The sequence below is a fragment of the Diadema antillarum genome, unplaced genomic scaffold, assembly GCF_040938485.1.
Source record: "Diadema antillarum isolate AM-2024a unplaced genomic scaffold, OU_Dant_1.0 seq00000908_RagTag, whole genome shotgun sequence".
In the NCBI taxonomy this organism is placed as follows: Eukaryota; Metazoa; Echinodermata; class Echinoidea; order Diadematoida; family Diadematidae; genus Diadema; species Diadema antillarum.
This window is the reverse complement of record NW_027271765.1, coordinates 363,257-379,706: the sequence shown is the minus strand read 5'-3', so window position 1 is coordinate 379,706 and position 16,450 is coordinate 363,257. Positions and strand designations below refer to the sequence as shown.

The following is a 16,450-nucleotide window of genomic DNA, read 5'->3' as shown; positions in this document are numbered from 1 at the left end:
TAGCCATTTATTCAGCTTGGGGAGTCAATGTAACACAGCACAGCAGACATTGCAGTGATTTCTAGACACTTCCTGCTAATATTGAGATCCTTACACCTTAATGTGCCTGTTGCTGCAATGTTTTCTTCCATTCATTGTCATTAACAGTAGATCAGATCTACTCATCTGACCTAAGCCAACTGAATCTGCACTCACGGAGGTGAAAAAGAAATTACATTGCCATTGGGACATTTCAAGACATTGCCTGCTCTGTGGTAGCGCTGCGAGACACATGAACGGGCCGCACAAATCCTCGGGGATGGCGTCCGCGTCCGACGAAGAAGCTGGAGACCTCGTGGCAGCCGCCACTGCTTCGTTTGTCCACTCGCAGATGAATGCACAACTTGGCAACTCCTGGGACCCCACCAGGAGTAAAGACTGGGATGACCAGAAGCCAAGTCAACAATGTCTGCTGCGTATCAAAAGGTCTTGACTTGTCCCAAATTTGTTCACGATATCAATACCAACTCCAGGAAATTCATGCTTTTTCTTTAAAATCTTTAACAAGTGGACATTTCTTTGATAGCATTACTAAATCTGCTCTACTACATACAATATGTGATGCATAAGATATCAATTCAAATCCATTGAGATGATATTGTGTGAAGACAGTTAACAAATCAACAACTCAATCAAGGATGTTGCATAATAAAAATGTGACGTTACACATAAAATCTAACATCTTAACCCACTGAGAACGAGTCGTGAGTATACATGAGAAGGTGTCTATGGGAAATGCACGTTGTAGCAAATTCAGTCTGTCCTCAACGGGCTAACCAGAATATCAGTCAGACATCAAACATGCAAAGAAGCAACCTTGTTGGTGACGGTAATTGACTGCCATTCATGCATATAATTGTACTAAGTGTTATTATTTGTTTGTATTGTATTTCATGTCAATCATCTCACCTTTTTGTGTGTGTGTGTGTGTGGAAGAACATCTCTTTCAGGACTTTATTCAAAGATGTCACATTTATTATTACTCATCTTTAAAAAGCAGGGAGATGAATCCCATGGTCCCTATTTAAAAAGGAGATTAAAAAAGGAATGTTTTGTCATCAAGAATTTCAGTATTTAAAGCAACAACATGTACATGTAAATTTAATTCTGTTGCAATGTCTGCAAGTGGAAACATGCAAAATTCATTTGAGCTGGCCAAGCGCAACAAATTACTTGTTGAAGTGCAAAAATATCCACTTTTGCAGTATTTTTGAAAAGACATTTGGTGTCTCTATGTGAATCCCCTTCAAGACTGCATACTTTATCTCCACTCTGCCCCGTGGTACACATAAATGTATCTCGATTCTAGTGTAGTGCACAACATGAGCCCATGCCATGTATACTCAAATGTCTGATTCAAAGTCTTCTTTTCCTTTTTTTTTTTTTGTATCACATTGCAGTCAAGTACACTGATGTATAAATTTGCTGGTTTGGATGCAAAATGTTGTACTTCCTACGTAGTCTTTTGTGATAATTGTTTGACAGTTGAAATTTCTGATCAAGTCAAGTAGATGCATCTAACATCACTTGTCTATCAGTGCTTATAGAACACTTTGTTGAAGCATTGAGGAGAACCAATATGTATCTAAGATACAAACATTACAAAATTATTTGCTGATGATGATGCAGTTTCATAGCTTAAATGAGTGTGACTTCTCCTCTTACTGTATGTCTTGTAATGATTAGGCACTACTGTAAGACGAGGAATGTTTGCGTGCATTTTAAGTTCGCAAATTTCGCGAGAGCCAAGATTCGCGAAATTAAAATGAACGCGAAAGTTCTTGTCTACACTATATGCATTAAATGTTAGAGGCAACTCGCGAAAAAGGCCGTCGGCTCCAATTCGCAAAAATTTTATGCCGCGAAAGTATTGTGTTTTACAGTATTCTTTTCTGCAAAACTTATAGGGTTTATCACTTGGGGAAGCATGTCACTCTGTTGAATTAACCCATTGAGGAAGGGTTGATTTTACTATAACACGCATTTCCCATAGACACCTGCTCGAGTATACTTGGGACTACCAAGTCTTCAACAGGTTAACAACAAGACTGAAGAATGGGACTGTTTGTGAAGAGCTGCCCAAATTGTCATACCCTTCAGGATGTGATGGCTCCACATTTCCTATTCTCGGTGCATTATACTTTTGTTTTCATCAGAAAAATAACATTTCAATAGTTTCGAAATGAGCATGATTTAATGCGCACACCCCTACCCCCCCCCCCCCCCCACACACACACACACATGCACACAAAGTGACACATTTGACAACAAACATCATAGAAAACTTGCAGTTCATGAACATCTGTTCCATTTTGGTGTGAATCTCATGATGAGACTGATAATGCATGTTTTGTGCCCCTTTTCATGAAGCGTGACAAAACAACATGGTGATCGATTTGAATTGTGAAGACAGAACTAAAATGCAAGATTGGATTTCTATTGTTCAGTTGGTATTGCCCTTGAATACTTTTTTTTTTTAATTGTGGGACCTGATCAAAGGAAAATGAAGACAATCACACTGATAATAAATTGTAACTGTCGTTCTTTCCTTTCACTTGTTTTATTCTACAGGGACATCATGAACATATATTCAGAGCCTCCCTTAGGAATGTGTATTGTTCCAGAGGAGGATATAACGAGGGTAAGGAGGAAAACAACAACAACAGTAATTGATTTGCTCCTGACGAAACCTTAAGCTCTGTGTGTGTGTGTGTGTGTGTGTGGGTTTGTGTGCTACACTGCGCTGTTTTGAAACAGCCACACTTATCATGCCATGATGACTAAACATTGAAGTGTTCGATCATTGCACAACCTATGCAATAAAGGCACAGGAATTGGAATTTCAATCAAAGGAATATCCTGACTCGTAAGAATAAGTCTATGAAGTTTGAATAAATAAGAGCAGGGAATATGCCTGGTGTGTCATCGTCAATGTCCGCTGCTCCCGTCTTTGATAGGTGCACGCCCTGATCACCGGGCCCTTTGACACTCCGTACGAAGGCGGCTTCTTCCACTTCGTCATCAAGTTCCCGCCGGATTACCCGATCCGCCCGCCCAGGATCAAGCTGATGACGACGGGCGATGGCAGCGTGCGCTTCAATCCCAACCTCTACCGGAGCGGGAAGGTGTGTCTCAGCATCCTCGGGTAAGTCAATTGCTGCATTCGTCTCTATCAAACTTACTGCCTGAATGTCATACTGTACAGGCCACATATTTCACTTTGTGTGTGTGTGTGTGATTTTTGCAAGTTTGGTGATATTCACAAATTTAACAGTACATGAAAATATTAATTCTGATCCCGACATGAATGCCACATTCACACATACATTTCTCTATCCATTACTCTACTCTACAATGGCAAATTTAACCACTCACAAAATTGTCAGGAAGTCCCAATTCATGAAAAAATTAGACTTGCTAAATGTATGGCTTACAGTATTTGACATCCGAGTATGCTTTTTTGACTATAAAAAAAGCCAAACATCCGCAATGTGGTAGCATATTACCAAGTCGTGTTCCTTGAAGACTTGCATCACATTGCCTGTTGCATTTTGCTTACCTATCCATACAAACCTTTTAAAGTTTGTGTCTGTTGCTTTCTCAATTTGCATGGTAACAGTGTTACGAGGGTGATATTAATTGTTTTTTGATATCTTGGTCATTTCAAAACCGATTTTCATCATGTAAACTTTGATTTCCTTTTAGAATTGATTGCTTTTTCATATTTCATAGGTAGTTACTCATCATTTCACCCAAAAAACACAAAAAATAGATAAATAAATGAAAATCTGAAGCCCCTTCTCAACCAAAACTATACCATCCCTGTAAAGAGATGGGGATAAACGTGATATATAACAGTGATATTTTGTACGGCAATCCCAAGCTATGGTATGTCATAGCTTGGATCAAGATTTTTTTTTTCTAAAGAAGGCAACCTTACCAAAGGTCATTTTGTATTAAAACAGCATGCATATTGAATTTCTAGAAATAGCATCAAAAATGTCCAAAGCCTAACAGTGATTCCTGAGAGGCGTGAAGGCCACTAATACTCAGAAGACCATGGATTTGTAAGCCTTTGATTAGTTCTAGCCCTGCTATGGAGTGTTCTGTGTGAAATGGTAAAGTGAAAACCCTGTGCTTACTGTACTCACTGTACTCATGCAACCTGCTCCTATTTAATAGAAACATTCATATATATATATATATATATATATATATATATATATATATATATATATATATATATATATATATATATATATATATAATATATATATATATATATATATATATATATATATATATATATATGTTGTTCACAGTTTAATTATACAACCCTCTTTCTCTATTTTTGTGAACATTTGTTAATGGCAAGTTATGGGGAGACTGATATAAATTCCTGTATTTGCCAATTTTTACTGTTATTTCTTCATACATTATACTTGTCATCCTGCACTGTTGGCAAGTATGCCATTGAAAAGTTGCCAGAAATGAAGGCAAATTCACATTTTTAGATATTGTGGTTGAGAGTTTGACCTTTTATCTCATGATGGCAACTTATTTCATGTGTTTGTTTGTTTTTTTAATTCTTTTTTTTTTTGGTTTTTATTTCCCTATTTTGGCCATGGCAGGACTTGGAGTGGGCCAGCCTGGAGCCCCGCCCAGAGTCTGTCCAGCGTGCTCATGTCCATCCAGTCCCTAATGAATGAGAAGCCCTACCACAATGAGCCTGGCTTTGAACAGGTGGGTGGGGGTAGGGTCCCTCTATTTTGACCCATTGAATCCCTGTGGCAGTACAAGTTTCAAATTTCTGTGGTTTGGCACCGCCTATTAAACTTAACATGGTCTGTATCATTCATCGTTAGTGTTTTATTATATAGAAAAAAAAATTCTCTTTCATTTTAGTCCTCTATTCATGTACCAGTCATTGTTCTGGTTTGCAGAATGTTCAAAAGCCTTGCAGTTGCTAGATTTGTAAACTGATTCTTAATTTGAAAACACATTTTAGAAGACTGAAGGAGGCCTCCGGGTGATTTTCAGATTTTAGCATTTGAACATCTTTAAATTGGTTATACTGGGTAGGCCTACAGGATTTCAGAATTTATAGTGATTGCGATGAGGAATAAAAAGGTTCACAAAATTCATTAAAAAATCACAATGAACGAGGATGATGACATAGCTGCTTCACAGAAGTGTGGATGTTTGGATGTGAAAGAAAGCAGAACAAATGAAGAAGGGATGCATAAATTTGACACAGGTGAAATTGTTAAGCAAGTGCTATGGTGATAGAGTACCTTAAGAATGTGAGCCTCCTATGTCTTCATCCTTGTTCAGTGTAATTTAGTTTGGGGTTTTTCTGCTCGAGGACCACAATAATTTCCACAAATCTATACATAGCACTGTCGATAATGTACTATATGATGTGAAATTATGAAAATCATGTGGAATTCCTCTTCAGTGCATCCCCGCTTTTCTCTCAAAATGACAAATGTTTGTTCATTTTCACATTTTTGTTGTTGCAGATTTAAGGAAATGAAATTAATTTGAAATTAATCAAATCTTCATTCCCGTATAAAATGCACAGTATCCTTCAAAGTTGCCTAATTGATGACAACAAAATTTTGTTTTTTTGCAGCAAAGTCCCACCAAGGACTTGATGGATTAAAGGGAAAGCTCAGTTTTGGGTGTGAGACAGGGCTGTTGATAGCTATAATTGCCACCTCCCCCCCCCCCCCCCCCCCCCCCTTATGAATCTACACCCCATAGATATTGGTGCAGTTCAGCAGTGTGATGTCCAGTGAGGAAGGGTTGTACAATCAAATTTACTCAAAAATTTTGAAACTTATAACTTGCGAAGGACTGTCCAATTTTCCTCATCTGATACTGATGCGTTCCACTTCTGTTTCTGCTTTTGAGTACTGAATCTGTGTACGGTATCAGTTTGGGAGAATCCCCCTTCAACCCTTTCATTCTCATGGACAACCCGATTGTACACAATGGCACTTGTGAGGTGGCCATGCTATTGAAGGTTACTGTATTGAATACAGAAATATTTATTTTCGCACTACACATACTTTTTTGCTAGTTCAAATTCTGAAACCCGGGAAAATATCTTCATAATTTTCTGTACACATTATTAATGAGGGGAGTCATGCGCCTTTTCAGCTGATAAGTATTACTGGAATAACAGTACATGTGTCTGCATATGTACATGTATGTATCCTAGTATTCATTTTAATGCATCTGTATGTTTAATTTGATGGACACTACAAGATTTTCGCAAGTCTGAACCCACTCCAAACTTGATACATAGTTGCATTGATGTTTATATTTCAGGCCAATCAGACAGTACTCTGATTTTCATGCGATGAAATGTCTGTCGTTTAAATTCTGTCGTTTTTGTGAGGTGATGAAAACATAGGAGTACGCAGTTGCCAGCATGAATTTAAGAACCTGCAAATACGTTTTTGAGGGCTCAGTGCAAAAAATTAATTGCGCTAACAGTTATTCACATAAAAGTAAAGATGTTAAACAGTTAGTCCTTTTCGGTGGATGTGCCCGATGCAGGAGCGTCAACCTGGGGACTGCCAGAGATACAATGAGTGCATCAGGCACGAGACCATCAGGGTGGCAGTGTGCGATATGGTAGAACATCCAAGCAAAATCATCCCGGCAGCACTTCAGTAAGCCTCTGTTTGATGTCTGTTTGTCTGCCTGTCTGTCTGTCTGCCTGTCTGTCTGTCTGTCTGTCTGTCTGTCTGTCTGTCTGTCTGTCTGTCTTTCTGTCTTCTGTCTTCTGTCCTAATGTCTGTTTCTGCCAATCTCTCTTTTCCAACTTCCATTCTCTGTCTGCTGATATTTCAGTTACAGTTAATGAGTATGTGTGCGTGTGTGTATTTCAATGCATCCATGTGAGCACATTTGTGTGTTTGTATATTTTCAATGCATTTGTGTGTGCACATTTGTGTGTATGTGTGTATGTAAATCACTGTGAGTATGTAAGTATGTTTGTTATAGTATGTACTGTTTGTATGGGTATTGCATAATTTAATGTGTATGCATGTTTGTATAATTTACATTATATACAGTATGCATAATGCATGCATGCATGTTTGTTTGTATATGTGTTGGTGCATAATGTATGTGTGTGTGTGTGTATACAGTATATCTGTGTCTGACTATCTGATGTCAATTCATGTGTTTATATCCTTACAATTATGCAACAATGTGTTGCCTTGCACCTTTAAAGGGTATGTACAGTTCTGGTCGAGGTGAGAATTTTGCTTTTAACGTTTTGCGAGATATTCAGAAAGCACTCTATGAGATGTCAAAGATCATGCAATTCTAAGGGGTATCAAAAGTTTATTTGATGAAAATGGGTTTTGAAATGGCTGAGATATCCAAAAACAAGGTGAAACAAAGAGATCCTAATAAAGGTGGGGCATGTCGCCTTTTATTATTATCACTTTTTTGGATATCTCAGCCATTTGAACACCAATGTTCATCAAATAAACGTTGAATCCTTTCTAAAATTACATGCTCTTTCATATTTCATGAGATGTTTCTCACTATCTCACCTAAGAATGTTCAAAACATGAATCCCCACCTCAACCAGTACTGTACAGTCCTTTTAAGGTTTACTGAGGAAATAGTTAATCCAGCATACGGTGATATATTTTTAGTTATAGTATGTTGGCATGCTTGAGGCAAAGCACAGTTTACAGTGTAGTATGCAGGATTGTGAAATGCTAGCCAAGTACCAATCATACTCGAGACTCGTCCTCAACGGGTTAACAGGCTCATGTGAGAGGAAGCAGTCTTCCTGCCAGGTTTTGAAATATTTTCAGTTGAACTCGTAAAACTTTGTTTTTTTAAAGGTGGAGCTCTATCATGACAACACATGCCCATACATAGTTTACTGCATGTATACATTCGGCCTTCAGTTGCATGTTCTCTGTGTAATGCGAAAGAACGCAAGAATTTGGCAGTAGAACTATAAAGAAGAACAACTCCATGTCTGAGGATAATTTGGATACATCTCGTGTTGGTGTATCTCATGATAGGGATTCATGTCCCGTGTATGGTCTAGGCATTTTCCATTTCCCACAAAGATACAAATGCAGAAGCTGTCCTTCACAGGCCTGTTTTCTTGTCTTTTCTTTTCTTTTCTTTTCTGACCAATTTATTAAAATCTGGGAGAGGACATTTTGTCATCCATGAGGCCTGAGCTATATTTCTGGTGAAAATTCATCCAGCAGTGTGGAGGGATGAGAGTTTTTCTTGGATGCCACTTTCTTTTTATTTAAATGCCTCAAGTCATCCTCTAGTCAACTAAAGTTAACGGGGTCTAGGGTACATGTACTCCATAAGGTGAATATCATGTCATCTCTAGGAATTACATCTCATGTCCACCTTACGATGTGATCATCTTTTCTTTTTTTCCCATTGTGTGTGTGTGTGTGTGTGTGTGTTTATTTGGTTGTGTTTTTGTTTTTTGTTTTTGTTTTTGTTTTTTTTTTGGGGGGGGGGGGGGGGGGAGGGTTGCTCAGTTGTTTTTTTATGCCTCCGCCACGAAGTGGTGCCGGAGGCATTATGCTTTCGGGTTGTCCGTCCGTCCGTCCGTCCGTAATGAATTTTGTGGACAAGGTAACTATCAAAACCTGTTGAGGTATCCCAATGAAACTTGGCATGTATGTGTATTAGGGGGTGAAGTTGTGCCTATCAACTTTTGGGTGCACATGCTCAAGGTCAAAGGTCAAAAGGTCAAGGTCAAATACATAAAATTTCACTATTTCCACCATATCTATTGAATGCCTGAAGATATTTTCTTGAAACTTAGTGTATACATGTATTACCCAATTAAAATTCTCTGGTGAAAGTTTGGGTCATGAGGTCAAAGACCAAAGGTCAAAAGGTCAGGGTCAAATACATAAAATTTCACTATTTCCACCATATCTATTGAATGCCTGAAGATATTTTCTTGAAACTTAGTGTATACATGTATTACCCAATTAAAATTCTCTGGTGAAAGTTTGGGTCATGAGGTCAAAGGTCAAAGGTCAAAAGGTCAAGTAAAAATATCAAAACTTCTTTTTTTTCTCCGTACCTTGGAAAATTGTTCAAGGTATCTTCATGGAACATAGTATATACATGTACTGACTGGAATTGATTATCTAGAGAATGTAGGGTTCATGGGGTCAAAGGTCAGAGGTCAAAGGTCAAGTGCAACACTTCAAAATTTTACTATTTCCCTCATATTTATGTAATGCCAGCAGGGTTATTTTTTTTTTACACTTGGTGTATGCATGTGTAACCTAATAGAAATTCTCTGGAAAGTTTTTTTTTTCTTCTTTCTTTGCCTCAAAGGTCAAAAGGTCAAAAATCAAGTGAAAGTGCTGAACTAACTTTTTCCTCCATATCTCGGAAGTGGCTCAAGTTATCTTGAAACTTAGTACATATTATGCATGTTCTACCTGAAAGTGATTATCTTATGAATTTTAGGGTCAAGGGCCAGATGAAAATGGTAACAATTTACTATTCAATTCAGAAATTCACACCAATTTTCCACACCTGTACCTTGAAAATTACTCAATGCCTAAATGTATGAATGGGTCAAAGTCAAGTTAAAGTCCTTAAATCCCTAGGTACATGCTCTCCTATTCATCCAATTAAACCTAGGTCAAGGAAGGTGAACATTCAACACATTTGTGACAAATTTGTTATTTCAATATTCTGCCAATTTTGTGAAAATGTAATCACACATTGTCCACATGTACTATTAGTTATCCCCTGCTTGTTCACGAAATACGGGCAAATATCTACGGTCTGGTGCCATATTCCATGAGGCTGAAGGCCGAATGGAATATGGCACCAGACCGTAGATATTTCCCGTATTTCGTAAGAACTAGCAGGGGGTAACGATTTTATCTTTTAGTGTAAGTGCTAACCTTCTTCTTGCTGATTTCCCCTCGTGAATGATGTTGAAATCGCCGGCTGTTGGCCATGACCATGTTGACTTAGGCCTACGTCTCGCGAGCTGATTACTGTATGTGCGCATACAACTACAAATACGTACAAGCCATAAGATACTGCAGTAGCCAGATACGTAAGTTCTGTTGTCGTTTATGAAGCGTCTAGTGGTCTCAGGTTATGTGCGTAATACGCTTGAGGACCACGCGCCGTCCATTTGTTTTGTACAGGATTAGCGCGCACTTTCCTATAAGCGTCTTTGGTGCACGCGCAGCTAGCTGTGTAATATGACGTCATATCACGGAATACGGAATATATTTAGTGGTGGATTTAGCGCATGCGCACAATATGACCTTATCACGGAATACGGGAAATATTCAGTGGTTGATTGACCAATGAGATTACAGAATTCACGATCACTAAAAGATAATATCTAGACCTATTGGGAAAATCATGCATTATGGCGGAGGCATACCAGTCGCCAAAGCGACATTTCTAGTTTTGTCCTCATTCAATGATTTATCATTTTGCAGCATAGTAAACATTTCTCTTCAGAAGTAATGTAAGCTCCCACACTATTTGCATGTCTTGCTCATAGGATAAGTTCTGCCTGCACCCAAATAATTGAGAAAAATGAAAATTAGGGAAATTTTGTACACATACAAAACAAATGGAGAGCTGCTTAACCCCTATATCATGCCGTGTAGCCACATTATCTTGTACACTCTCTAATGATAAACTTTTACAATTCGTGCTTTTTAATGTGTCTGACTTTCCCCCCAAATTTCCACTGATATGCTTCTTTGATTTTTCTGGTTTCATACAAAGAAGCATATTCATTGTCAGGGTGGAATTTCCCTTTAAATCTCATTTGTTCTCTTTGCCCACCTTTGCCTGACCTTTCACCTTCAGACAAGTGATCCAGACGTCATTCCCCGACTTCTACGAGTACTACAAGACAACCGTCAAGGACAAGATGCATCTCACGGGGCAGCGCATGCAGGTATCACTGCACAAAATTGTTATGAATATTTGAAAAACAAAGCCTAACATTTCAACAACAACAACAACAACAACAATGCATTAATGGCTGGGTGAACACAAAGGTGTGCGGTGTACATAGATGTATTTCACCAATTATGTACTGTAATGGTTTGATATTACTTTTTGTGTGCTGATTACTGTCAAGTCCTTTATGATTAAGGTGATTTCTTCATTTGTGTAGAAAAGGCTTCTCAAGATTTACTGGAAAGCTGGATATTGGCTGGCAGTTATTAACCAGAAAAGCAATGAAAAGGTGCACTTCCTAAACTTTCTCAAATTTGATACACCTCTGCTAGAGCGCTCCAAAGGGTAGACATTTCCAGGCCAGACTAAAAAGAGGGTTGATTTTTTGAGAGTTGATATTTTGTTCTGATGATTATGATGATGATGATGATGATGAAACAACATTTATAAAGCCTCATTTATCTGTAGAAATATTCTAAGGTGCCCATGTTTGTTCTGCATTCATATCTTCATCATGTAAAATGCTTTTGGTCTTTCATAGTATATTAGTAATGATATCATGTTTCTTTCACTATGCCTGACGTGAGCACCATGTGGCTAGGTTCTCTTTCCGTCCACATGAAATTTTGTAATGCACACAATAACTCAGAAATTACAGTCTAGATTTTAATCAAGTTATGGTCAAGAGTGAACGTGACATGGCAAATAAAAGAAGATATTTTGAGGGGTAAAAAAAAATAACCAAAACATTATTGCACTTTACTGTTTCACCAGTAAGTTAAAAGATATCGGACTGACAGCATGCATACATATTTGCTATTCTGATTTTGGACAAAAAAAACAACAAAAAGGCCTGGAATTTGATCTGAAAATCGTTCTTACACTCTATTCCTAAAGAGATCAATGTTCATGTGTGGAATTGTTGGTATAATGATTCACGTTGTGCAGAGTTTTTTTTTTTCATCCAATCACAGCAATGATTTCTTTTTTTCTTTCACCTGCACTACAACCCAGGATCCCTTTGGCGAGAAGCGAGGCAAGTACGACTACACTGCCCTCTTGCAGCGATTGCAGGCCATCCGGGTCAAGCTGGCCGAGCAGGCCATGGAGACGACGTCCGACGTCGAGAGCAGTGGTGGCTCCGACATGGACAACGAACCGTCTGAGACCGGACTCGACAGCTGATAGTAAGCCCCTGCTTCTCCGTAGAGTCACTATTAGCGCTTTGTTATGTGCATATCATTTAGTCGCTTTACAAGGATCTTAGTTGTAAAAGAAGGAAGAGAAAAATAGTGTCCCTATGAAGTTCGCCATTTATGCCTGGAGCTCTTGAGAAACCTGAAATTGGCGCTGGCAGATGGATGATTCTCACCTGGACAAGTGTAAACTGGTCAAAATGTAGAACTTGCTATGTGCATATCATTTGTCACTTTACAAAGATATTAGTTGTAAATTGAATGAAGAGAAAAGTAACTGTCCCGTAGGTTCACCAACTATGCCTGATGAATTCTTGGTGAACTTGGAATTGACGCTGTAAGACGGATGATTCTAATTGGACAGATATAAACTGGTCAAAATGTACGTGTAGATTGGAGTCAAACTTCGGCCAAGTAAATTGGGCTGTGAAGTACCTGTCATGTACTGCACTCAAGGGAACATCCAGTGATTGCAAGGGAGTGTAATTGGCTGCTTGCCCATTCTGAAGGTTATGTGACCATTTCAGGCCCACTCACTTAAAATCCTGTCGACGTCATCTATGGACATGTTGCCCCCAGGAATGAACAAAAGTGAACCAGAGGAATCTCTCCATGCTTCAAATCATCAAGCAACCAAGTGTCCAACTTGACTTCTAGCAACCTCAAACTATTTCTCTATAGAGAAGTTGACCCAATTGCTAGATTTGCCTTCTGTTCACTTGAATGCACCATTTAATTTTCTTTTCTTTATATCTTTTTTATGTGACTAATCCTCGTTATCATTCTGAAGCTGAAAAAGTGTTGTTCTTTTCTTCTTCTTTTTTTACATACTTCCTCCTTGTGTGTAGAATAATTCCTCATGAGAATAATTATTGCCTAATACACACGTACCTTTAAAGGGTTTATTCATTACCACATACATGTCTTTTTGTTAAATTGAAAACTTGTTTCTTTTTTGCCAGGAAGAAAAAGGTTGAAGCTACGATGTACTCATTTTCTAAATGGGAGCAAGGAAAATATTAATTCTGCACACTTATTTTTATTCATTTATTTTATCTTTTAATCAGCTATTATCCACTAATGTTGGATGTTTGCATGCATTATATGAATATTCCAATATGTGGCTAGTAAAAGGCATTGGCTATGACTTTACTGTAGTCGTATTGGATGAATGATATGTGTCATCAAGTCTAGCCACCACCCTCCCCCCCCCCCCCCCCCTGAAGATTATGTCTTTTATTAATTCAGTCTCAACTTTCTGTACGGTGAACATTGCGAGTTTTGTGGTAAATCCGTTGCATGGTTTAAGGTCAAAGATGAGTTTCCCTCATGAAAAGAAAGCAAACTTACCCGAACACCCGTCCACTCACTTGTAAATGTGAATGTTACAGTGAGGAGAATGTGAATGCTAATCAATCAGATTCCAGCATCTATGATTGTGCATAGAAAAATTAAATGACATCTAGCTAGACAAGCATAGCTCTGCAAATACATGTAAGTGTAGCCACTGAAGCCATTTAGTTTCTATAAATTTTAGTCCTGGTTTATAGTTAAGATTCTGTTTTATTTTGCATTTTATACAGAATCTAAATCTTATTGTATTCTCAAAAGTTTACATCATGCTCTTCAAAATTAAGCAGTGGTATGAAGTGATATGTCGTATTTGTATGTTCTTTTTGAAGAGATATTATGTGTGAGAGACTTTTTTTTGTCAAATTATTATTGTTAGGTCCTCATTTTACATTTGGTTGCCCAATCATGTTTAAGATTACACAACAATAACCTTTTTTTTCATTTTCTTTTTTTTTTAAGAATTTGATTTTCATTCCTGTGGGCATGCAAAAGCCTGAGCAATATGAAAGCTGAAATTGCAAAACTTTTGAAGAAAATGAAACGAGCCACGAGAAAAACTGTTGTTGTTTGTTTCATCTCACAAAGGGACACACTTCACTAAACAAATTGTATAATCAGAAACCGACCAGCTACTGGTAGTGGAAGGAGTCAGTCGGCTCAAATACTATTAATTTTTGAAGAGAGAAAGTTGACAAGTTAAACTGCTGAAAATACATTTTGTGGTGACTGATGAAATTATGCACTGAAGTCATGTGAGAAAATGAAGAAAAGACTGACCATGCTCTGTGTTAGATGTTTGTATTTGAATCTATAGAAATATAAAAAGACTACAAGGTGTGGAATAAGACATGAATCATTGTTTCATTTTTTTTTTTTTTTGATATTTGGCAATTTTCCCCCAATGAACAAGTTTATACTCCTCTTTATATCTTTTTCTATAGGTCCTGAAATTTTGACAAAGTGAAAACTATCTGTAGTGTGTCTCATGTTTTGCTCTTTCTAAGTCCGTTCTGTTGCTAGGCTGTGTAATGAAAGTGTGATATTATGTTGCGATCATGTTGGAACTTTGGCAAATCCCCCCCCCCCCAAAAAAAAAGAAGAATTATAAATGTGAATTTACAGTCAGAGTAACAGTTCTTTCATAATCTAAATAGAATTCTGTTGATTCTGACTATGTAGAAAGAAACACCAAGCATGCTCTCTCCCTTTTATCATTGAACCCTAAACTACAAGTCCCCATGAAATGCCTAGAAATGAAACATCTATAAAGTTGATACCAAGATTATAAGTGGGACACAAAACTACTCACTAGATAGTTAACCTGAACAGCACCTCTGACAAACTACTGTAAAACACGATATATTCGCGGCATGAAAATTTTGCGAATTGGAGCTGACCGCCTGTCTCGCAGCATGACATTTTCGCGAATTGCCACTGGCATCCAATGCATATCGTGTAGGCAAGAACTTTTTGCGTTCATTTGAATTTCGCAAATTTTGGCGCTCGCGAAATTCGCGAAATTGAAATGCATGCGAACATTCCTCGTTTTACAGTAATGAATAGGCACACAAATGAAAATGACAAAAGAACATTAAGCTCCCGGTAAGTTGTACTCCTGCACTTTGCATTGAATGTGATAATAAGGTTGTGAATTGCATGTAGATGTAATGACTTGTGTTAATGTGTTAATACAAAAATGGCATTCCAGAGTTTGGGATGTAATCATACCTAAGCTTTGTTTGCATTCCTCCACATGTAAAAAAAACAAGAGTCTCCAATACACAGTACATTGGACTTGTGCCAGTTATGATTAATACCGGTAGGGGTAGTGTGAAATTATATTAGAGGGATTATCAAAAATTTAATGTTTACTATCTTATCAATGCCAATAAAGATTTAATTTTGTTTAATATCTGTACTTGCACATTGGCATCTTTCCTGACCATGCTTTGTAATTATTTATGATTATGGCATAAATTTGTTTATTGTACACATGTACTCTTGATTCTAACACAATATGCATGAAGAATGAATATATCAATGTGTTTTGCATACTACAGATCTGCAAATTGTTAAAATCATAATAGAGAGAAAAATCTTATAATGTTCTGTGGAAATTTGATCAAGATTAGGCGCAGTGCATTTATTTATTCAGCCATCACATTCTCACATTGAGTCAAACTTGTGACAATTGACAACTAATTCAAAGAAGTTGCAATAAAGTAACTGTCCTGTGAAAGCACCCCTGAAATGTTGACATTACTAAGTGTGCTCATTATGTTCAGTCACATGAAACATCGCTCCCTCTGATGCAAAATGGTGTTTAAAAAAAGGGGGAAAATAGAAGAAGTAGACTATATAATCAAAGTCAAGGTTTTTAAGAAACGATTTTAAGGAATTGGATACATGCTATAGAGATAAAGACATGGAGATACATGTATATGTTTGAATGTGTACCTCAATATAACGAGGTACTTATGCAGGACCCATTCCTTTTTTTATGCCTCCGCCACGGAGTGGTGCCGGAGGCATTATGTTTTCGGGTTGTCCGTCTGTCCGTCCGTCCGTCCGTCCGTAATGAATTTTGTGGACAAGGTAACTATCAAAACCTGTTGAGGTATCCTAATGAAACTTGGCATGTATGTGTATTGGGGGGTGAAGTTGTGCCTATCAACTTTTGGGTGCACATGCTCAAGGTCAAAGGTCAAAAGGTCAAGGTCAAATACTTAAAATGTCACTATTTCCACCATATCTATGAAATGCCTGAATATATTTTCTTGAAACTTAGTGTGTACATGTATTACTCAGTTAAGATTCTCTGGAGAAAGTTTAGGTCATGAGGTCAAAGGTCAAAGGTCAAGTGAAGATATCTAAATTTCATTTTT

The 16,450-nt window shown here is 37.7% G+C and overlaps 1 protein-coding gene across 1 annotated transcript; it reads left to right on the top strand.

Moving 5' to 3' along the window:
• The first annotated feature begins 154 nt into the window (after positions 1 to 154).
• On the top strand, positions 155 to 12,201 carry LOC139741168 (ubiquitin-conjugating enzyme E2 Z-like). The gene is made up of 7 exons (XM_071651761.1): positions 155 to 465; positions 2,611 to 2,680; positions 2,997 to 3,184; positions 4,671 to 4,782; positions 6,607 to 6,722; positions 10,921 to 11,011; positions 12,031 to 12,201. Exons 1-7 carry the CDS (start codon positions 272 to 274, stop codon positions 12,199 to 12,201), a joined length of 942 nt encoding a protein of 313 aa, XP_071507862.1. The 5' UTR covers positions 155 to 271.
• The last annotated feature ends 4,249 nt before the right edge of the window (positions 12,202 to 16,450 follow it).